At 40.3% G+C, this 23,418-nt stretch overlaps 1 protein-coding gene across 1 annotated transcript in view; it reads right to left on the reverse strand.

Moving 5' to 3' along the window:
• Positions 1-2,378: 2,378 nt before the first annotated feature.
• RAD54B (RAD54 homolog B) overlaps positions 2,379-23,418 on the reverse strand; it is a 77,711-nt gene continuing 56,671 nt past the window's right edge. The window contains exons 6-14 of the mRNA XM_040993389.1: positions 22,669-22,894; positions 20,390-20,597; positions 17,451-17,590; positions 16,001-16,291; positions 12,543-12,718; positions 8,401-8,662; positions 6,615-6,681; positions 6,225-6,425; positions 2,379-2,689 (exon numbers count right to left, since the gene is read on the reverse strand). Coding sequence (XP_040849323.1) covers positions 2,469-2,689; positions 6,225-6,425; positions 6,615-6,681; positions 8,401-8,662; positions 12,543-12,718; positions 16,001-16,291; positions 17,451-17,590; positions 20,390-20,597; positions 22,669-22,894 — 1,792 coding nt within the window. The 3' untranslated portion in view covers positions 2,379-2,468. The remainder of the gene's footprint in view (positions 2,690-6,224; positions 6,426-6,614; positions 6,682-8,400; positions 8,663-12,542; positions 12,719-16,000; positions 16,292-17,450; positions 17,591-20,389; positions 20,598-22,668; positions 22,895-23,418) is intronic.

Genomic DNA, 23,418 nt, shown 5'->3' on the forward strand with positions numbered 1-23,418 from the left:
TGGTCCCGCTTCCTATCCAGCTCTCTGCTTGTGGCCTGGGAAAGCAGTCAATGACGGCCCAAAGCCTTGGGACCCTGCATCCACGTGGGAGAACTGGGAGAAGTTCCTGGCTTGTGACTTCAGATGGGCTCTGTTCCAGCCGTTGCAGCCACTTGGGGAGCGAATCAGTGGTCAGATCTTCCTTTGTGTCTTTCCTCCTCTCTGTATATCTGACTTTTGCGTAAAAATGTTTAAAAATTTTAAAAAATTGATCGAGATAATCCTAAGGTGAAGATATTTGAACTATTATTTGGTATACATACAAGGTTTGAGAAATGCAGTTTTGTTTCAAGATTAATGTTTCTAAAAGTCAGAGTTAGAAGGTGATAGAAATAGAGACAGACAGCAAAAGAGAGAGATCTTCCATCCAGGTGGCTGCAATGGCCAGGCTTGGACCAAACTGTCAGGAGCCATGAGCTTCATCCAGGGCTCCCATGTAGCTCAGGAGTCCAAGAATGTGTCATTTTCTGTTGTTTTCCCAGACACATTGGCCAGCAGCTGGACTGGAAATGGAGTGGACCATTTCCACAGTACCCATGTGAGATGCCAGAAGTGCAGGTCACAGCTTAACTTAATATACCGCAAGCCAGCCCCTGAACATTGCCTTTTTTTTTTAATTACGTTGCATTATGTAATACAGTTTCATAGGCTCTGAGATTCCCCCAACTCCTCCCCGTGCCCTCCCCCCATGGTGGATTCCTCCACCTTGTTGCAGTATTACAGTTTAAATTCAGTCAAGACTCTTTCTTTGCAAACATATACCAAGCATAGAGTCCAGCATCTTATTGTCCAGATAAATTCAACAGTTTCTTGGGGAGACCATCTCTGGTCTGAAAGTAGAGCTGCCATAATATCATCCTGATCAATTAAAAGTCCCAACACAACATCAACAACAATTAACAAAATTATGCAATTAATTGACATGGTATTGAGTAACCAATATGGTAAAAAAAAAAAAAAAGTGCAAGTTCTTAACCACATCCTGTGACTACTTCATTGACATTCCAATTTTAGTTTATATACAGAACTGGCTGCTATACACCTTAAAATGGTTACAGGGTACTATTTAGCTATCTTGCGTCTATTTTCATTTTAGTATTTAGCAGTTTATAGTGTTGAAGCATAATTTTGCTGAACTTGGCAGATTTTAGGATAAACTGGTGTATAACTCTAACAAGGCATATGTCAACAGTTGAGGTGCAGAAGTTTTAGGCGGGGTGTGCAGAGAAATCTTTAATACCCCAATGAGGAGCAACTAATATCTGTGTCCCACCTAGTAAGGTATAGAACATTGCTTTTTGATGGCATGATGGTCTGCCAAGAATCCAATATCCTAGGCTAGGAATTACCACTCTAATGTCCCAAAGGGAAGAGGGCACTGTGGTACAGTGGGCTAAGCTGCCACTTCCAACACTGATGTCCCACACAGGAGCACCATCAAGCAGTAAAAGATGCCCCAAGCACTTGGGCCCCTGCAACTGTTATGTAAGACCTGGATGTAGTTTCTGTCCTAGATTCAGCCTGGTCCAGCCCTGGCTGCTGCAGCCATTTAGGAAGTGAACTAGTAGATGGAAGATCTCTCTAATTTCTCCCATTTTCTAAAAAGATTTTTATTTTTGTTGGAAAGACAGATTTACAGAGAGAAGGAGAGACAAAGATCTACCTGCTAGTTCACTCTAAAATGGCCTTGCCAGCCTGAGCTGAGCCAATCCAAAGTCAAGGCCAGGAGCTTCTCCCAGGTCTCCAAGACAGGTGCAGGATCCCAAGGCTTTGGCCCATTCTCTACTGCTTTCCCAGGCCACAAGCAGGGAACTGGATGGGAAATGGAGCAGCTGGGACAGGAACTGGCGCCCATTTGGGATGTCAGAACTTGGAAGTGAAGGATTAATTATTTGAGCTACTGAGCTGACCACAAATAAATCTTTAATAAAAAATGAAATGTCCCAAAGTCCTTCACTTTCTGCACCACATGAATTATTCTCATTCAAACTGCCCTATAGCAACTATTACATCCAGTCTCTTGAGCACTCACGATCCTAGCCCCTGGTTCTTTGTCCCTAGAGCTATAAGCATATTAGGTTTTTTAGCAGTCTCTCACACATATTTATGTCTAACAATCCTAATCTGTTTGGATTTCCCAAACAAAGAGGCATCTGATCTCCTTCCATGTCTTGGGAAAATTTCTCAGAAGATATTTAATGAAAGTATATTAATCATGGAACTACTACAGACAACAGAAGCATATCTTAAATGTTTATTTAGCAACAATGAAGACTCCATAAAAATAAACAATTCAATTTTAATGACTGTAATAAAGCCAGTGTCTTTTGCAAAAAAACATACAATTTAACTAATTCCATTTCTCATAAAAAATTAACTTAATTACAATATTAATTTTTAACAGGGAGTAAGATGTCTGATATAATCTTTCATTTTGTAACTGTAGTTTGATTGGTTACATTCTGAAAAAAGAATGACACATTTTCTCTTATTCTTTCTAGAAAAGGGTCTGTATGATGTGAATGATCTGCAGAAAAATGTTTCCATTGCTTCAGCTGGGACATGGAGAGAGGCTTCAGGGAGCTGGGCTCCTGCTGATACGGACCAAGCTGACAAGGTTGGCGGGCTTTGCAAGTTTGCAGTGAGTCACCTAGAAAAGGCAAAACAACAAGAAGCGACCCTACTACACACCTCTTGCTGTTACCACGATGAGCTTAGGTGATTTATTACATTTGATCACCATGATTTTAAGTTAAGACAGATTCAGTTCAGTCACAGACATGTATACCTTGTTTATTATGGGCTGACTTAAGCACTAGAGGCATAAATGGTAAACAAACACAGACATGGTCTTTGATCTTTTAATCAAGTGAGAGATACACATCAAATAAATCATCATCCAAGAAATGCAGCACAAGTTTGCAATTCCTCAGGCAAAAACCTATGGGGCCAGATGTTTCCCCATTCAACTGGAACAGTTTAGCTCAGCATTCCACAATCACACTTACTAAAATTCTATAGCAAAGCATATGAATAATCTTAAACAACGAGTTAAACAAAAATACCAATAAACCCTCATCAATTTAGGTACAGTTTTAGCATCAAAGAATGTTGCTATAAATTGATAAGGGGGAAAAAAATCTCTCTGGTCTTCTGAGCTTTCCTGAGTTGAGACCTTAAGACAAGGAACCGTAAAGCTGTATGAGAAGCAGGAGCAAGGGCATGTGGGAAGATACAAGAACTGCCAGAGCACGTGGACAGGAGACTGGCCCAGCGTCAGGTTTGAGAGGAATGTCCTAAGGCAAGGTTCCGTGAAGCTCCGCGATGCAAGGGCAAGCACTAGCAGGGGAAGAAGCAAAGCATTCCAGGAGGAGAACACACAGAGAGCACAGACGGAGAGGGCCACTGGCACCGCTGCAGGACGGACAGAGGCCAACTGCAAGGACAGCCTGCAGGACTGACAACCACACGGGGAAGCCAGGGACCAAGGGCTGGACTGTGTAAAACCTAAGTCTCAGGAGCCAGGAGATATTCACCAAATCTACGTATATTTTTCTCCAAGACACTGTGTCACACTTCCCAGCAGCTTTGGCAGCTCCCTTGAGCCTGGTTTACCAAATGTGGCTGTGTTTCTCTTCAATCACCACTGGCTGGCAGGCTCAATGCACCCCAGTAAAGGTTCCAAGCGCCCAAGGACATAAAAGGGCTCAAACAGTAGTGGAAAACACTAGAGTAGTGTTTTTCCAATACTGACGCCATAAAACTCCTATCAACTACAACTGCCTACCCAGCAAGGACAAAACTTGCAACAGAGAAACAAATAAAAACACTTTGAATAATCAAAGATTGAGTTTATCCTTATCAGTCCCTATTTGAAAAAAAGAAAAAAGTACAAGAAAAGATGCTAGAAATGAATGAGAGTATCAATGTAAACAGATTAAATTTTCTAGTTAAAAGACAATATTGGGCTGGATTAAACAGATAATCCAGGGCCCAGCATAATGGCTTACTGGCTAAATCCTCACCTTACATTTAACCAGGATCCCATACGGGCACTGATTTCACATCCCGGCTGTTTCACTCCCACATCCAGCTCTCTGCCTGTGGCCTGGGAAAGCAGTGGAGGACAGCCCAAGGCCTTGGGACCCTGCATCCACATGGGAGACCCGGAAGAGCTCCTGGCTCCTGATTCAGATCAGCCCAGCTCTGGCCATTGAGACTATTTGGGGAATGAATCAGTAGATGAAAGATATTTCTCTCCACCTCTCCTTCTCTCTGTAAATCCACCTTTTCAATAAAATAAACAAATCTTTTTTTTTTCTTTTAAGATTTATTTATTTATTGGAAAGTCAGATACACAGAGAGGAGGAGAGACAGAGAGGAAGATCTTCCGTCCGATGATTCACTCCCCAAGTGACCGCAATGGCTGATGCTATGCCGATCCGAAGCCAGGAACCAGGAACTTCTTCCGGGTATCCCATGCAGGTACAGGGTCCCAAAGCTTTAGACCATCCTTGACTGTTTTCCCAGGCCACAAGCAGGGAGCTGGATGGGAAGCGGAGCTGCCTGGATTAGAACCAGCGCCCATATGGGATCCTGGGCGTTCAAGGCAAGGACTTTAGCCACTAGGCCATGCTGCCGGGCCCAAAATAAACAAATCTTAAAAATAAAAAGAAAGAAGCCTGAAAATCATCACACTAGGTACTGAGCTAAAACACACACACACAAAAATGAGCAAATAAAAGAAAAAATGTAGGAAAGAAATGAGAAATTTTCAAAACAAATAATAAACACAAAATAGAATCAAATGTTAATTTTAAATTCTTATCTTTTTTTAAAAAATTGGAAGGTCAGATACAGAGAGAGGAGGAGAGGCAGAGAGAAATATCTTCCATCCATTAATTCACTCCCCCAGCAGCTGCAATGGCCAGAGCTGAGCCGATCTGAAGCCAGGAGCCAGGAAACTCTTCTGGGTCTCCCATGCAGGTACAGGGTCCCAAGGCTTTGGGCCATCATTAACTGCTTTCCCAGGCCACAAACAGGGAGCTGGATAGGAAGTAGAGCAGCCAGAACCAGAACAAGCACCCATATGGGATCTCGGTGTATGCAAGGCAAGGACTTTAGCCAGTAGGCTACTGTGCCAGGCCCAAAGCATTTCTTAAGTTTAAAAATCATATATATGTATATAAGGTATACTTAAATAACATGTGCTAAATTCTAAATGTATGTTATTCTTATAATTCTGATTATCATATATAAATTATACTATAAATAACATATTAAGACTTACAAGTATATATCTTATACTTCCAAGTCAGTCTTATATACTCTAACTTCTCAAGCACATCTCAATATAATTTATCTAGTGATTTCCAACTATATGAGACTGCTTGCTCAGGTCATGCTTCCAACCTACCTCCTGTCTGAAAGGGGTCTAGTTCTGAGCAATGGGCATTTTCAACTTTGTGGAGGCTGAAAATGGAGCTTTATGATCTCATCAGACATTGAGAGGTATGGCTTCTCATGGTAAATGCCATTATGAGTAAGTTCTATACAATATAAAACACAGTGGGACATTTCTCAGAAAATGGGAATAAGAATTCAAAGCATCTTTGTAATTCTGGAAGCCAGGATCAAAAGTATCTCTTAAATAAGTTAAATTTATGAGCTGGCTTTGTGGTGCAGTAAATTAAGCTGCCATGTGCAATCCTAGCATCCCTTACCAGAGCACTGGTCTGGTTTCAGCTGTTCTGCTTCCAGTCTAGCCCCCTGGTAAAGCATCTAGGGAAACAGCCAGCAGACGGCCCAAGTACTCAGATACCTGGCTCATGGCTTTGCTCCAGCCCAGTACCAGCCACCATAGCCATTTGGGGAGTGAACCAACCAACAGAGGATCTCTCCCTCTGTTGTCCCCTCTGTCATTTTGAATTGGTACTGGAAAATCAGGTAAACAGAATAAATCTTTTCCAAAAAATGGAAATTTTCACAACCAATCTGAAATAAGAGGTTGAACTGAGAGAATATGAGTCTACTAGATATTTTTACAAATATTTGAGTTGCCCTGTCACCTGAGGAAAAAAGAACCAATTTATAGCAAATTGTGAATATTTATTTATCTACATATTTACAGCTGCTAAGTAGAAGCAAATCAGTCTTACTTTAGTTGCTGAAGTGAAACAACCCACCTGTATGATCTCTTTCTCCTGTACAGTCACAGTCAAGCAGATCGTGAGTGACACAGGCTGAAGTTTCGTGGAACGTGAACAGATTCTTGAGTTCCTCCACTGAGAAGTGAATATGCTCGGATGTCTTGGATAGGTCTACAACAGCCCCAGAGAGGCCCTGCTTACTGATCTGCCTCTGATAGATCTTTTCTTCTATTGTACCTGGAGAGCAAACATTCATTAGGCTCCCTTCACACCCTTATGTGTGTTACTACTATAAGGCAAAACATACTTATTGGCATCAACTTCACAAAATGATAACATATTCCTAACATTAAAGCACACCTTAATGAAAAATAATGGCAATCCTTCCAAGGCTGTACATCTCTGGCCACAGAGAAGGGGTTTTACCTGTGGTCAGGAGTCGGTAAATGTGCACAGGATGTTTCTGACCATCTCGCCACACTCTAGACATGGCCTGGAGAAGAGACAAAAGATTCTCAGATTAACAGTACAAGTTAACTTCCCTTTCCACGTCAGAAATACATCTTAACATCATGAATTCTAGATCTGACACATAACTTCAGAACTCAAAGGCTAGGCACCCAGAGGAATATCTGACTTTCCATTATTTTTTCTAGTGGATCACAAGGTGCTAATAACCCCTCATGGAGGAGTGCTATGCAACAGTGAGAGGGCATACTTTGATTTAAAAATGAGGCAGCAAATCTCAACAACGTAGATGCAAAGCACCAAGTGAAGCATGGACAGGGAAGCCTCATTCCCAGTCTATTGGCTTTAAGATTCCTGCCTGAGAAGTTCCTAGACAGAGTACCTGCAGTCAGCTTAGGCTCTAAGCACATTCCTGAGGCTTTAGGATTTATCATAACACTGTGCAGTAAAGGATTGATATTCAAACCCTGCACATTCCAAAGATAAAAGTCTGGCCTCCAAGTCATTAAGCCCTTGGAACATCCTGCTGATCATGAGTGTTTTTGCTGACCTGAAACCTTGAGTATAGACAATAATAGGTGTTAACAGTGTGACACATGTAAGGGTCCTGGGCCACAATGCTAGTTGGGAGACTAAGATCGGTCATGCAACTACACCATGCTTACAGGACTCACCATAAAAATTTAACACCAAGGCTCAGGGAAACTTTTCCAGCTACCAATATTATGTATATGCTGTTACTCACTGATGCTTACAGAAACATGTGTTGTCATTCAACTTGACTGGAAAAGAAAACTTGTGATTGGTCTTCCCTAGACTCTGTCACTTTTCCTTTAATGAATTTAGGACCCTTTACTACAGTAACTGTGAGAAAAGCTACTCTTCATGGGCTTATAAATTTTAGTATCTTAGGATCCTGTAATACAAACGCCAGCTGAGATGTTCCCAATGAAGATGGATGGTACTCTGAAGAAAAGCCAAAGCTTGTTCTCAAGTATTTTCCTAAGTAAGTTAGTTTTATAAACTTGTTAAAGCACACACACTGATCACAGCATCCACATCACTTTTCTTCCTTGAGGGACACATGCATCCCGAAGGGCCAACTGTGGAATGAACAAGAACCTTCAGACACACAGGTTTGGGTGTGAATCCTGATTCTGTCTCTTACAAACCGCAATCTCAGTACAATCGCCCATTTCTTCATCTGTAGAATGGGCTACCAACATCATCCTAGAGGGTAGGTGTGAAGAGTTAAAGATGGGAAGTAGTTGGCAGAGTGCCTTATAGAAAATGGCTCCAGGCCCAGAGCAGTACCCTAGTGGCTAAAGTCCACGCCTTGAATGCACCAGATCCCATGTGGGTACCACTTTGCATCCTAGCTGCCCGACTTCCCTTCCAGTTCCCTAATGATGCCCTGGGAAGGAAGTAGGGGGATGACCCTAGGCCTTGGGACTCTGTACCTACAGGGGAGACCCAAAAGAAGCTCCTGGCTCCTGACTTAAGATCAGCTCAGCTCCAGCCATTGCAGCCACTGGGGGAGTGAACCAGTAGATGGAAGATCTCTCTGTCTCTCCTTCTCTCTGCAGATCTGCCTTATCTAATAAAAATAAATAGATCTTTAAGAAAAAAAGAAAAAAGAATATGGCTCCTTGCACTCAGGTATCACACTTCATCAGAATATCTCCCGAAAACACCTTATTTCCAGTCATTCAATAATGTCTATTTTGTGCACAAATATTTTTACCTGGATATCAGTGGCTGGATTCCAATCAATGTCATAGAGAATTAAGTGAGATCCACCAATGAGGTTTAGTCCCACACCACCAGCTTTCGAACTTAACAAAAAAATAAAATCAGAAGAGTATTTACTATTGAAGCCATCAACAATATGCTGCCTTTGAGAGATGGGCGTCTGTCCATCAAGTCTTGTGTGAGCATATCCATGACGCTTGCATACTTCTTGTAAAATATCCAAGGTCTGAGTATAGTTGGATACCAACACCACCCTGTCAATTGAAAAGATTCATTACATGCAATATAAAGAAAATATTCAAAATTTTTAGATGAAAAACATTATAATATTATCACTGATAGTTACTTGACTTGCAGCAATGTCCCTATACAATTAAAACATAGGCACGTGTTTACATTTATTTTAAAGTCAGTATCTCAGCTTCCACTTCAAAGATGGTGGAGTAAAGACCCTTCTTTTTCATCTCTGAAGTCATCATCTTAAAACAAACAGGATAATGCCTCTCCATACAGAGCATCGACCTTGGCTTTCTGCCTCACTCTTAAATACAAACACTAGAACCACCAGTTGGTTGGGAGGAACCTCCAAAATGAATGAGACAAACCAAAACAAACAAGAAAAATGGAATCTGAATCATACAGAACACTGGAAGGAACAGAAGAAAACTTTAAGAGAAAAAACCCACAACTCCAGAGATCACATTCACAGGAAGAGGATGTAATTTTAAAAAGGGTCAATCAAGAACAAAGAAGTATTTCAGAAATGTATGACAGTGGTCGAATTAAGCCTTAACAGGAGAGCTGAAGGACATTAACAAGCAAGCTTCCAAGAAACACATTACAAAGAAAAAGTAATGACTAACAAGACAGAAAAGAGGATTGCAGAATCAATTCTTAAGGTTTAGTGTCTGAATGATAAAAATGCAAAGAAAAAAAAAGTGGGAAACCATTTTAAGACTGAGAAGGAATATTTTCCAGACATGGGATATAGAAGTCAAAACATCTACAATGAATAAAGTAAAGACTCATGATGGCACACTGATAATTGCAATTCATGATATGACGAATGAAGAAACAATGCTAAAGCATTCATGGCAGGGGGAGGTAAATTATGTGCAAAGGAACAGAAATCTAAAAAGCATCATACTTTAAAGCAACATTTAAAAAGATGTATTTTTATTTGAAAGGTAGATATACAGAGAGAAGACAAGACAAAGAGCAACATTCTTCCATCTGCTAATTCACTCCTCAAGTGGCTGCAATGGCCAGAGCTGCACCGATCCGAAGTCAGGAGCCAGGAGTTTCTTCCAGATCTCCCATGTGGATACAGGGTCTCAAGGCTTTGGGCTGTTCTCTACTGCTTTCCCAGGCCACAGGCACGGAGCTGTATAGGAAGTGGAACAGCTGGGACACGAACAGGCACCTATATGGGATCCCAGTGCATGCAAGGCAAGGACTTTAGCCACTAGGGCCCTCTAAAGCAATTTTAAAAGCTAGAAGACATGCATTTAACCAAAACAAATTTGGCCTAAAAAGCCTCCATTTCAGAACAGTTTGTGCAAAGTAAAGTAACCCCTGTTCGTAATAAAGCACCACCTATCTGATGTGTATACAAACCTACCCTAGCCTAAGAATACACCCTTGTGGCCCGGCGCGGTGGCGCAAGTGGTTAAGTCCTCGCCTTGCACGCCCGGGATCCCATATGGGCGCCGGTTCTAATCCCGGCAGCCCCGCTTCCCTTCCAGCTCCCTGCCTGTGGCCTGGGAAAGCAGTTGAGGACGGCCCAAAGCTTTGGGACCCTGCACCCGCGTGGGAGACCCGGAAGAGGCTCCTGGCTTCGGATCGGCATAGTATCGACCCGTTGCGGCTCACTTGGGGAGTGAATCATCGGATGGAAGATCTTCCTCTCTGTATCTCCTCTCTGTATATCCGCCTTTCCAATAAAAAATAATAAAAATAAATCTTTAAAGAATACACCCTTGTAAGAAAGCCACTGTGTCTTAGCTGATCACAGTAGCTCAATCTCCTGCCAGAGACTAAAAGCTGCCCAAAACACAGAACCTTATATGGCAAATACTACATTCAGCCAATCAGGTGACTTCTGTGTGTCACACTTCCTTCTCTCTGGCCATCCACATAACCTGTGGGTGAGGTAGGAGTGGATTTTCAATTGTCTGTGGTCTGGGATATTACCAATTACTAGAACCTTTTTCTGTAGTCAGACATTGTTCAATGTAGCAGATCCCCATTTTTCTTACAGCACAGGTAAAACACTGCCCTCACAACTCAAAGTCAAAGTGCTGGAACAGAATAAAGACACTTAAGAATTCAAAAAGCCTTATGTCCCACCTTCTCCCTTCTTAGAAAAGTGCTGTAGGATGTGCTATAGCAAATGGGAAACCAGGAAATAAGAGATTCGACATAAATGAAAAGAAAGAGAATTGCCAGTGATCAGGATTCAACAAGGCAACGATGTTTCAAGATTAGAGAACAGTCAGTTCAAATTGTAGCAGAGATGACAAACACAATGCAAAGGAATCTGAGAGACTAGTATGAAAATTGTGTTGAAAACTTACTGAAGGTCACAGGAAGACTTTTGGAACCATTTTTAAAAAGAAAAAAGACAATGTAAGAAAGGATAAAAATTCGGTTAGCTGTGATTGGCAGAAGGGAGTATTCAAGAAAGGAAATGTAATCACAGTGAACAGGCTCAATCACAAACAACTGAGTCATAATAATGAAAGTATTAAATGGGTGTTGAAGCAGAAGTTGTGATGTAACTATCCTGGAAGCATGATAGTGACAGGAGTGAGAATGGTAAACCCTCTTTAGTTACAAGGAGTCATCACATATTATCAAAAACAGACTAGACACATGATGTCAGTAAAATGATGGAAAAGAGAGCTCACGTTCTTTTGTCCCACATAATCAGTAAATATAAAAATGCTACAGGTTCTCTGGAACCAGTTACAGATCTACTGAAACCATGAAAATGCCCAATCAAGAAAAAGCCAGATTTCAGGCAGCAGCTCATTTTATTATTATTGTTTTGTAATGTTTATAGAGGAAGAAAGAAATGAGAGTTTAAGTGAGGAAGAAGTGAGGCAGGGAAACAGACAGATCTTCCTTCCTCCCAGCCACTGGCTCACTCCTGAAATGGCACAAGAGCTCTGGCTGGGCTGGGCTGGGTTGAACCCAAAATCCAGGAATTCCATCTAGGTCTCTCTCCCCCGTGTGTGGCAGGGACTCAAACACCTGAGCCATGATTTACTATCTCCCAGAAACATCAGCAGGAACCTAGATCAGATCGCAGAGGTGGAACTCGATCCCAGATACTCAGATAAGGAATGCAGGTATCTCAAACCCACTGTCCCACATCTACCCCCTTATCTGCCTTTGCCCTATCCAGTCCCGTGCACTGCTAGGGGAATGCTTTGGCATATGGAAACCAAAATCTCAAAAAGCTACTATCAAGGATCTTTTTAAAAATATATATGTATATTGCTCAGTTTTTCATAAATAAAATTTGACATATTGTTAATAAGTTTATAAAATGGGATATACAACCATACCCCTAAGATTTCTTCAGCTACACATTAATCATTTTGTCATATCTAGTAACATGTCATTTAACTTCGTGGCATTGTAAATTTCTATTTTTCTTTCTATTGTTGATTTTATATCATGACTTTTCATTTGAGGGGATGTACAGTTGCTGTGAAATGGAGACTAACATCCAGATGTGAGGATACAGTGTGGTATGCATTTCTGTTTCCAGACAAAGATGGACTTACAATGAAACCATTTACTATATCTTGACAATAGGATTCAGGACTCTGCCATTGTCCATGCCCGCAATGATGCACATATGACAGTATAAAGAACTATATGTTAGTAATGATATAGAAAATCTAGGTGGGGGGGCAGGGAATTGGGGAGGGGATAAAGGAATATGGAACTGTATCATAAAATGACAGCAATAATAATAAAATGTAAAAAATAAATAAATTTTAAAAAGAAAAAAAATAACTTATTTCTCATGTTTTCTAACCTAAAAGGGAGAGGCAGGAAATAAGGAAACAGTGCAGGCTAAAATACTATGGGTATTTATAAGCAGTTAAGTCAATGTCTTACTTCTCAGTGGGCCGAAGTTCATGGATAACTGCTAAGAGCTTGCACAGCACCTGCAGCTTTCCCGACTCCTCCTCAGCAAACGACAGAGGGTTATAATCAGCAGGGAACACAGTTAGCAAGCCTCTGTACAAACTTCTCTCTTCATTTTCATTGCAAGATGAGCTATATTCTTTTTCCTATTCAAAATAATGATTGTTAGCGTTTGCTCATGTTTATTATCATTTTTTTAACTTACAGTGGAAAAAAACGCTAGAAGTCCAAGCTGTTAGGCTAATCATTACAGGCTATGATGTGGTAATTTTTAGGAAAAGAAAGGTAACACGTATCCCACTGCATCATAACAAAGCAGTTTTAATGCAAGCTCGCAATGCCAGTGCTAGTTCTCACGCGTAACTTGACGGGACGGCAGTAGGGAGGAACACACTATAGGTTGAGAAAAACAAGACAAAATACAGGGCAAGTAGCAATACAAATTCAGTCCTGTCCAAAGCCCTAACTCAGCCATCATGGGCACCTCTTCTCTTCTTCACTCTCTTGATTGGGGGGTTTCACACAGCATCTTCCAGGTGATGCTCAAAAACAAGTGTAATGGTCTTAGTGCTTTCCTCTGTAAGAAGGAAACTTCAGTACTAAAGTAACAGAAATCTATTCTTACTTCTGTTTGTTACTAGTATTTTTCAGGATGATTTTATTCCAAAGTGATTATCAGACCTCTGAAAAGCACCCTCCAAAGCTGTCTTGCTGATGGAAAGACACATAAATGAAGATCACAGATGTAAATGTCGATGGTTTTTCGGGCCAAATTTTTAAGACTGGCAGGTTTCTCACTCTTTCCCATATGTACCAGATTTATTTTTGAAACTGTTCTGCCTACAATCCCCATTGGAAATGCCTTCTCATGTTTCTGCCAAATTATCCCAATCCTATCAATACATAAAGATCAACAGTTTCCACTGAGTCTTCACCTACCTTTAACCTTATTTAATTGATCAGTTAAATATGGACTTAAGTATACTTCTGTAATTTTTCAGGTGTGTAGTACTTTTTTTATAATAATACATGACACACTTTAAGATAGTGAAGCCCATGATACAAGATACTAGATATAGAGAACTAATTTTAATTTGGCTTACTGCCAAATACAACGATATTTAGATAAAGTTGCTGGATTGTCACTTGGAAGCCAGAGACAGTGTTGTGGCAGAGCATGTTAAGCTGCCACATGAAATGCTGGAATCCCATTTGAATGCAGGTTCAAGACCTGACTGCTTCACTTCTAATCCAACTCCTTGCTAATTCACCTGTGCCTGGTCCCCTACCACCTATGTGGGAGACCCAGATACAGTTCCTGGCTCTGCCCTTGCCCAGCACCAGCCACTGTGATCATTTGCGAAGTAATCAGGTGCATGGAAGGTATCTCTCTACCTTTCTACTTCTGCCCTTCAAATACATAAATAAATATACTTTTAAAAAAATACCTAGAATCAGTCAATGTCCTGTAGTAGTAGTAGCCTAATCCTCTGCCTGCAGCACTGGCATCCCATATGGGCACCAGTTCATATCCTACCTGTTCCACTTCCAATCCAGCTCCCTTCTAATGGCCTGAGAAAGCAGTGGAGGATAGCCAACTGCCTGAGTCCTATACCCACATGGGAGAGTCAGAAGAAGTTCCTGGATAGGGAATGGCTCAGCTCTGACCACTGAGGCCATCCCGGGAGTAAGACAGTAGGTAGATATCGCCTTCTCTTCTCCTCACTATAATTCTGCCTTTCAAATTTAAAAAAAAAAACAAAAACATTTTTTTTGTTAAAAACAGGTGGAATCTTAAGATATTTAAATGACTGGAACACATAGGGGAGACAGATGGTTGCTGACTGCTTCTAGATTTTTCTGCCAAAATGCCTAAACTTGAAGAGGTCATCAGAGACCACACAGCCAGCTTTGGACCAGTCAGCTCTAGCCTCTGTGGCAATCTGGGGAGTGAAGCAGCAGATGGAAGATTTCTGTCTCTCTCTCTCTATTTCTATCTCTCTGCATGTGTCTCTATACCTTTTCCAGACAGAAAATAAATCTTAACAACAGAAAAGATGGTAATTCTAAGAGGGAAATAAAAGAAGAAATTTAGGGGCTCACAATTTTTTTTCTTTTTTAAAAAGAGATGGGGCTAGAGACAGAACTAACCCAACAACTGTAACCACATGTGTGTGTGGTGGAGGGGCTGATGTGGGTAATTGCCTGAGCCAGACCCCTTACTGGCTTGCACACAGAAGAGTCAGATCTGGGGTCACCTCAGATGAGGCTTCTTTGGGGACCCCTTCAACTAAACCACTAAAATCAGAACACCAACTATGGGGAGGATCACAGATCTGTGATCTGACCATGAATTGCAAGTATCAGAATGGACCTTCTCAGTTGCTGAAGACGGAACAGTGAATAGCATGCCCAAACTCACAAGGCGGACATGGCAACCATTTCATTGAGGCCTGCACAAGACGTCTGGTACCATGCAGGGCAGAACAAATTAGACAACTCTCCCAGCTAAGCAATGACAGCAAGGATCTGGACAATGTATGTCAGGCAATGGACCTTAAAAGGACTTCCTCATCCTTGCAGGAACTAAATCAACAGCATTTCAGAACTACTGAAACCACTTGAGCAGAATCCTCAGAGCCTGCTCCACCTGGGGGATCCTGGGATGACATCTAGTGGCTGTCCCCATCCTCGGGTACTAATGCAGTTACAACGCTGGGTGCAGCTTCTCCCATTCCCCCCAGATACAGGAATATGAAAACGAAATATTGGAAATGATGGTCTCACCCATCTTCCCCTCTTGCTCAACCCTTCCCACCCTAATCAGTGGTCCAAATGGGTATTCATCCTTCTCAACTATGTAAACATTATCAAAAATAAATTTTTTTAAAAAGATCACACTGAACCATGGTAATAATAGTACCTATTCTTTAGAGTTTTAGAAAGAATAAAGTAACACTAAAAAGCACATAGTTTTTGGTATGTGATTATTAAGATAATTTGTATTTTCCTCTTTGAAAGGTCTGGAGTCTTTGGAATTCCATGTAACAACGAAACATCACTTTGATGAGAAGAAAACAATGAAATGTTAATGAAAAATTTTGTTATTTCTTAGAACTAAATAAACAAAACTCAAGGACTCTATTAACATGCAAACAGAAACGGAAACCAAATCAAAGCATAAAAGGGCATAGAGCACAAACCTGGAAGGTGGTGTCTTCAGCCTGGCTCATCCCAGTTCAGTTCTATGACTGTGGCTGGCAGACCAGGAGGCTTCAGCAGGCTGACAGTAGAGCCATACGTGAGGGGCCACAGAGCTTTACAAAGCCCAAAACGCAATATCAGATCAGCACCATCTTCCCTTTTAGATTCACAAACCACAGAACCATCATCTCATATCCTGGATGCAGTTTCATATGCTTACTCACCTTTGCAGAGTTGAACAAAAGTGAAGGGTGATTGCACAGCTTTTTAAGCGCTCCTATACACAACAGATGAGGACTATTCTCCGACAATCCTTGAAGACAGAACCTGACAGCCTGAGAATTCAACAGCTTCCGATAAAGCTCAACTTGCAGTGCTCCTGGTCGACAAAAGACTACATTCTCTATTTTAGGTGGAAGATATTTATTTATAATTTCCTGAGTTCTTCTAAGAACAAAGAGTCCAGTGAGGCAAGTAAGTTCAGCTGCTCTTCTTTCTCCTAACTCCTTTTCTTCCTACAGAAAAATAACAGACTTGAATAAAAGCACTACAAACAAAAATAGCTACAATGAATAGAAACATTAAGGATTGTATAATGTGAAACCTATTGTTAATTGCTTGTCACTAGATTTATTTTTAATAGGAGGTATGAAATACAGGTATGGGCATGGCAAAAAATCATGATTTCTAAAATGTTCATTTTAAGTAGAGAAAGAATATTTAATTGTAGGAAGCTACAGTGTCATGACTTTTCCTTGTTTAACTGCTGGCACCATGGACAAATATCAGAAATCACTAGTGTGCCAATCACATTATTCTAAAAGTAAAAGTATGTGACTATTGTAATAATACACAGTGTTAAAATCATGAGTTAAAAACCATCAAGCAAACTTTTTGAAGCAAATGTTTTGACAAGTTATTGACCCTAAAATTAAGCCTAGAAGAAATTACTAGCACTATATACTACTGATTCTTTCAAAACAGTTATCCATGAAATAATAATAAGAGCAGCCACATACTGAAGCAGCTAGGTCACACTTTGGACACTTGCACCCCCACATCAGAAAGATTAGTGTGGGTCTCAGTGATTCTAATTTGGATCTGGCCAAGCAGCACAGCAGATGACAGCTCCAGGGCTAGAGTCCCTCTCACCCACAGACTCAAACTGAGTTCCACATTCTTGGCTTTGGCCTCGTCCAGCCCGGCTGTTGTGGACATTTGGGGAATGAACCAGTAAATCAAAGATCTCTCTCAGACTTTCCTTTGTACCAAAACACATCAGAACATACATGAGATAATATTCACATGCCTGCTATTACTGTGCCAATTCAACCAACCAAAACACCAAAAGAAAATACAAAAGTTACTGCATGGCTATTTTGGTTTCCTGCTTTGAATATACATAAGAATGAACATTTATTGTTATTTACAATTTTTGTGATGTGTTTATTAATTTTAGACAGAGGAGGATAACATTTTCTTAATGCAGCAAAAGATGAAGGACTGTTGTAAAAAGAGAGCTCACTATATTAAGTATAAAGGGTGGAGAGGCAACGTAAGTGTGCTTCTTGTTGGAACAATATTCCTGGCATTCATGAAACGTGTCATTAATGTGTATTCATTAATACCAAAAAGACAAAAGAAAAAAATTTTTGTTCATTGAAGTAAATATACCTCAGTAGCAGATGGTTCTCTTGATAAAATGATGGGTTCTTCATATATTTTCCTGTAAGATGACAGAGAGCCTAATATTCCTGGATTTACAAAATCAATCAGAGCAAAAAATTCCTGTAGATCATTCTGAACTGGAGTACCTACAGATAAAAGTGATGAAAAGGTAAAATTTATATTTTACAATCATAGATGTTTATTAAAATTTGCACTCTCTTCTCTCAGAGGAATAAATAAAAGCACATTCCATAAACTATGAAGGAACATCCACATTAAGTTTTTAAAAAATTAACAGTGACCAGCAAGTTGGCACAGCTGGCTAAATTCTCTGCCTGCAGCACTGGCATTGTATATGGGCATCAGTTGAGTCTCAGCTGCTTCATTTATCATCCAGCTCCTCATTGATGGTCTGGTAAGGCAGTATAGGATGGCTCAACATTTCATTTGATAATTATATAGTCATTGAGTATCCATAATAAACACAGTACTGCATATGTACTCACATACAATGGCGAATTTGATAATAAGTAAGGAACAAAGCTTGCCACTAAAAAATTAAATAATTCATTCAGACAATTCTCAAGAGATAGAAACCAATCACTAATACCTCTACATGAAACTTAGTGCTAGTTTTCACCTAAATTCATAGTTCAGTGAGTAACACCGACAATGATATGAAAGCAGAAACAAGCTAAGAATAACAAATAAGGCTATAGGGAACAGTGGTAATCACTCAAAGAAAAGCATCTCACTCATCACTATTAAGTAACTTTAACTCTGATTTTCAAATAAATATTTCTTAAAGTCAATTCAAGTTACAGTAATCTGTAATCCTATATTCAAAGCAATATAACCTACAGTAACAAAAAAATGTAAATAACCCAGATGCCTGTGCAAAAAAGAATGAGTTAAAGGAACTATGGTACTACTCTATGGAACTGTGCTGGTCTGTGAAATACTACTCAGCCATTAAAAAGAATGAAATTCTACCATTTACAACAAAATATTCCCAACTAGAGATCATTATGCTCAGTGAAATAAGTCACTCCCAAAAGGATAGATATCATATGTTCTCTCTGGTATTAGGCAACCTTCATGCAAATCACAAGGTCAATAGATACACAGGTAAATACATATTTACGTGTATGTGTGAATATAAATATATATTCATCTAGAGGAACCATATAATGGAGACTACCATACCGAGAAATGAAGATACATTGCAATATGACATCTCTACTCCCAAATAAAAGGACTTCCAATGAAACTGTTGAATATATCTTGACAACAGGATGCTGGACTTCTGTCATTGTTATGATATGCTGAAATAGCACAATGATGAACTTGTGATGTTGCTGAAGGACTACACTACAGTTGGGGAGGGAATATGGGGCAGGCAGAAGGAGAAATCCCTGAGCCTATAGAACTGCATCATGAAAAAGAAAAATTTAGCCAATGGAGACTCAGAGGCAGACTACGACAGCCAATCAACCTCAGAAAGATTTCCTCATCCGTGGAATGGTGATATCAGCAGCATCTCAGAACTATCGAAAACACATGAACAGAAACCCCCAGAAAATACTCCACAATGGGGAACTTGGATAACATTGAGTGACAGTTCCCCAATCCCTGTGGTTATGCAGTGGTTGGGAAGCTGGGCATGGTTATTCCTCTTGTATCCCCTTTCCCCCCATATAGGAAGAAGAGAAAAATGTGTAAAAAAGGGTCTCACCCACTATGTGAAACAGTATCACTAATAAAAGAAAAAGAAAAATTTAAGCAAAAAATCAATTTAGAAACTGTCATTTTAATCACACACAAATTGAGAGTATTTGAGAGATCTGAGAGCAATAGCAACAGACTCCCTGTGGTGATTAGCTCCCCCAGGTGTCGCCATAACAATGCTAAGCTGGAGCCAAAACCAGGGACAAGGAACTTAATCCTGGTCTCTCACTCTGGTGGCAGGAACCCAACTGCTTGAGTAATCACTGCTGCTTCCCAAGTCACAGTCATGAGCCAGAGCAAGTCAACCAACCCAAGGGTTCCAACACAAAATGCAGGCCTCTTAACCACCAGGCTAAATGGCCATGCCAGATTATGAATTATTTAACAACGATACCCTTCCTAGCCCAGCTCAATGACAACAAAGAGGGGCGGGGGCATACTTCCATCTACCTTAACAATGTAGAAAAGAGAAACAAATTTTAAGTTCAAACAGAACTCTGCCATGTGTAAATGATATATGGAAGACAAAATGACTGAAGAGATCAAGCTACTGCAAGAAAAATCTTTCCTTCCCTTTCCTTCTGGAACACTTGCAGATGACATGAAAACAGGAGCTTTGAGTAGAACTCTCATTACCACTGTCTTCCTTCTGTTGCTGCCAGAATGGCCAAACAGCAGAGGTCAGAAAGAGCAAAGTGAAGTGCAGAAGGAAGCTACACTGAGCTACTCACACACAACTCTAGCCCAGAATATAAACAAAATGGAATGAACAGAGAATTATTCTTACAATTACAAATGGTTTATCCCATGTAACATATACACATAAAAATAACTGACAGTGACATTAAACACCAGACAGTCAGACAGTCTTCCAGGAACTTCACATGGATTAAGCCCTTTGCACAAAGAAGCTAACCAACTTATGCAAAGTTGCAAAAGTGTAACCACAATTGGCAATAATGCAGGTGGAGTCTAATTCTAACTCCTGGTCTCATCTCCTATGTTCTGCACCATAACACCATTGTGTTCATATTCCTCCAAAACCTATGTGGCAGAAAACCACACAGAAATCTAAATATTCAAAGCCCCACCCAGACTCAGTCAATTGGCTCAGGCTTTATTTCCTTGCAGCCCAGTATTTGAAGGTTAATAATCGTAAGTCTAATTTGTTTGTAATGAAAAAGTTCAATCTTTTCTTCCACAAAGTGAATACTGACCGGTTAAGATTATTCTTTTCTCACAAGACAGGCTAAGGAGGGCTGCAGTCGTCTTAATGGCACTATTCTTCAAACGGTGTCCCTCATCACAGATTAGAAGATCAAATTTTATATTCTTAATTTGATCCAGAGAACGAAGTAACATTTCATAACTAATTATAAGGACAGAATAAACCAGATATCTGGTAAATTCTTCAACCTTGTGGTCCTGAAAAGAAAAGGTATTTAACTAAACAAGAGCAGAAACTAAATGAAATCAAACGAACACAGCATATTCCTGACAATCACTTAACAAATTAGAACATGTTAACTCTGCTTTAGCTCAGATTGCTGTAGGAGAGTTATCACCGTGGTCTAAGATCAGGATGCCAGCACTGCCAGGTTCTGGAGAGAATCTCGTCCAGGTTTGCACAGGGAAGCACCGTGCTATATTCCCATGTGGAGGAAAATAGCAGACCCTGGTATCTCTCTCTCTTCTTATAACAGCCCCAACCACATCACTGGGCTCCATCCTCATGATCTAACATAAATCTACTTACTTTCTCAAATCCCCACTTTTCAATACCATTATATGAGAATTAGGGCTTTAATATAAATTCTGGGGAAACAAAAATATTTGGCCTATCATAACTCAAAATTAACATGTAAGCCAAGACCCCAATTTTTGCAAAGGAGCTGGGAATTGCCTACACTGTGAAATCCACAAACAGTAAAATTTAGGGGGTCAATACAGTGGCTCAACATGCCAGTTTTTTGCTTGCAGCACTGGTACCCCATATGGACACTGGTTTGTGCCCTGGCTATCTCACTTCCCATACAGCTCTGTGCTTACGGACTGAGGAAGCAGCGGAGGCTGGCTCAAGTGCTTTGGGATCCTGGATACACTGGGGAGACGAACATGAAGCACCTGCCTCCTGGCTCAGACTGGCTCAGCTCCAGCTAGTGTAGCCATTTGAGGAGTGAACTGGTGAATGAAATCTCCCTTTCCTCTCTGTAAATCTGCCTTTCAAATAAAAATTAATCAATTAATTTTAAAAAGCAGACTCTAATACAAGCTAAGGTGCCACTTACAATGCCGGGCATCCCAATCAGAAGGCTGGCTCAAGCCAAGTCTCTTGTATTTCCAACCCAACATCCTGCTTACGAAGCTTGGAAAGCAGCAGCTGATGTTGCAGTGTCTGAATCCCTGCACGCACAGAGGAGGCCCACAGGGAGCTCCTGTTCCTGCTTTTGGCCTGGCCCCGTCCCAGCCTTTACAGCTATTGAGGGATTGGATCAGCACAAGGAAGATCTCTTTTTCTGTCTCTCCCTATCTGTCTATTGCTCTGCCTTTCAAATAAATAAATCCTTTTAAAAATAAAAAAGGAACTGAATTGCTGATTTTAAAAGCTAAAGGTTTAAAACACAACTAAGCTCTACTTGAGAAGAGCAACCTTTCTGTCACTGCTGACACCAACCTTGTCTATCAAACATGTTAATGGTTTTCATCAAAGTTGTTTAATGTTGAACTAAAGTTTCGAAGACGAATTAATTTTTTCTGAAAAGTATTAATAACAATAGGATTACTCTGAGTTCCATTAGCCTCCAGAAGTTTCCATATTATTTTGTTCACTTGAAGCCTGACAGAAACAGCTAATTGACTTTTACTAGAATCCTTTCAAAAGTTCATTTTCTTGGAGAGTTAATACCAGCTACTTGTTCCGAATCTAGCTGACAGTGTCTTTTGATTGTCTGATATGAATTTTGGCTTTTAAAAGTTGTCCATTTTAGTTTCATTTTGATATAGTCATAGCCACAACATGGTTTAATAATTCCATGCACTTTTTTAAAAAATAATTTATTTTTCTAAATCGGAAGGTCAGGTATACAGAGAAGAGACAGAGAGGAAAATCTTTCATCCACTGATTCTCTCCCCAAGCAACTGCAACGGCCGGTGCTGTGCCTATCCAAAGTCAGGAGCCCAGAGCCTCTTCCAGGTCTTCCTCATGGGTGCAGGGTCCCAAGGCCTTGAGCCCTCCTCACTGCTTTCCCAGGCCACAAGCAGGGAGCTGGATGGGAAGCAGGGCCGCCAGGATAAGAACAAGCATCCACATGGGATCCCGGTGCATGCAAGGTGAGGACTTTAGCCATGAGGCTACTGTGTCAGGCCCCAATCCCACACAATTCTTATGATCACTGAGCCCTATGACCTATTCCCTCAATCTCAACTATAAATACCAATAAGTGCCAGCACTGTTCAAAAACAAACATGATTAAGGTTAAGCTCTTAAGTCTCTTACCTGATCAACAGCAAATATTTTGATCCTTTCACTTCCCAGCCATTTTTGAAATTCTTTTTTCCAGTTATTTACTAGGCTTCCAGGTGTGACAATTAGTGTCTTCTTTATGACTGGCTTGCCTCCATAGGGCCCCTGACACTGAAGGGTCCAGATGAGAGAAATGCATTGCAGTGTTTTCCCCAAACCCATTTCATCAGCAAGAATAGCTCCACATCTGCCATTCATTCTATTGGAAATAATTGTACTTCCTTTAATACAGCTAGAAAATATTTTATGCCCAGACAATAATCAAAATCAGAAACTGACATTCTGTAACTATGACAATGACATCACAGCATTTCACTCAGCTGCTTATAAGACATCTCTTTGGATAATTATATCCAACATATATTGTATCACTTATGGCCAACTAAATTACCAAAACATAAATCTGAAATCAGAGGGCAGAATATGAATCATCCATTACTTTGTGATAAATATACAAATTCAGAAACTAGAAATAAGTTTCAATTTCATATCTACATTGGGGTAATTTAACCATGTTTCTAATCACTAATAGTTGAGCAATTTTTATCAGTACTAGACATTAAAACAGTTCAAAAATAATGTAACATTAAACAATAACAAGTAATGAGTCTTCAATACAGAGAGTGCTAAAACCTATACAAGAGTTTGGTAGAGTGGCAGGGTACAAAATAAATGAACAAAAATCAACAGCCATAGTGTATGCAAACAGCCCCAAGATGGAAA

This window comes from Ochotona curzoniae, unplaced genomic scaffold, assembly GCF_017591425.1.
Source record: "Ochotona curzoniae isolate NIBS_2020 unplaced genomic scaffold, NIBS_Ocur_1.0 contig_1071, whole genome shotgun sequence".
NCBI lineage: Eukaryota > Metazoa > Chordata > Mammalia > Lagomorpha > Ochotonidae > Ochotona > Ochotona curzoniae.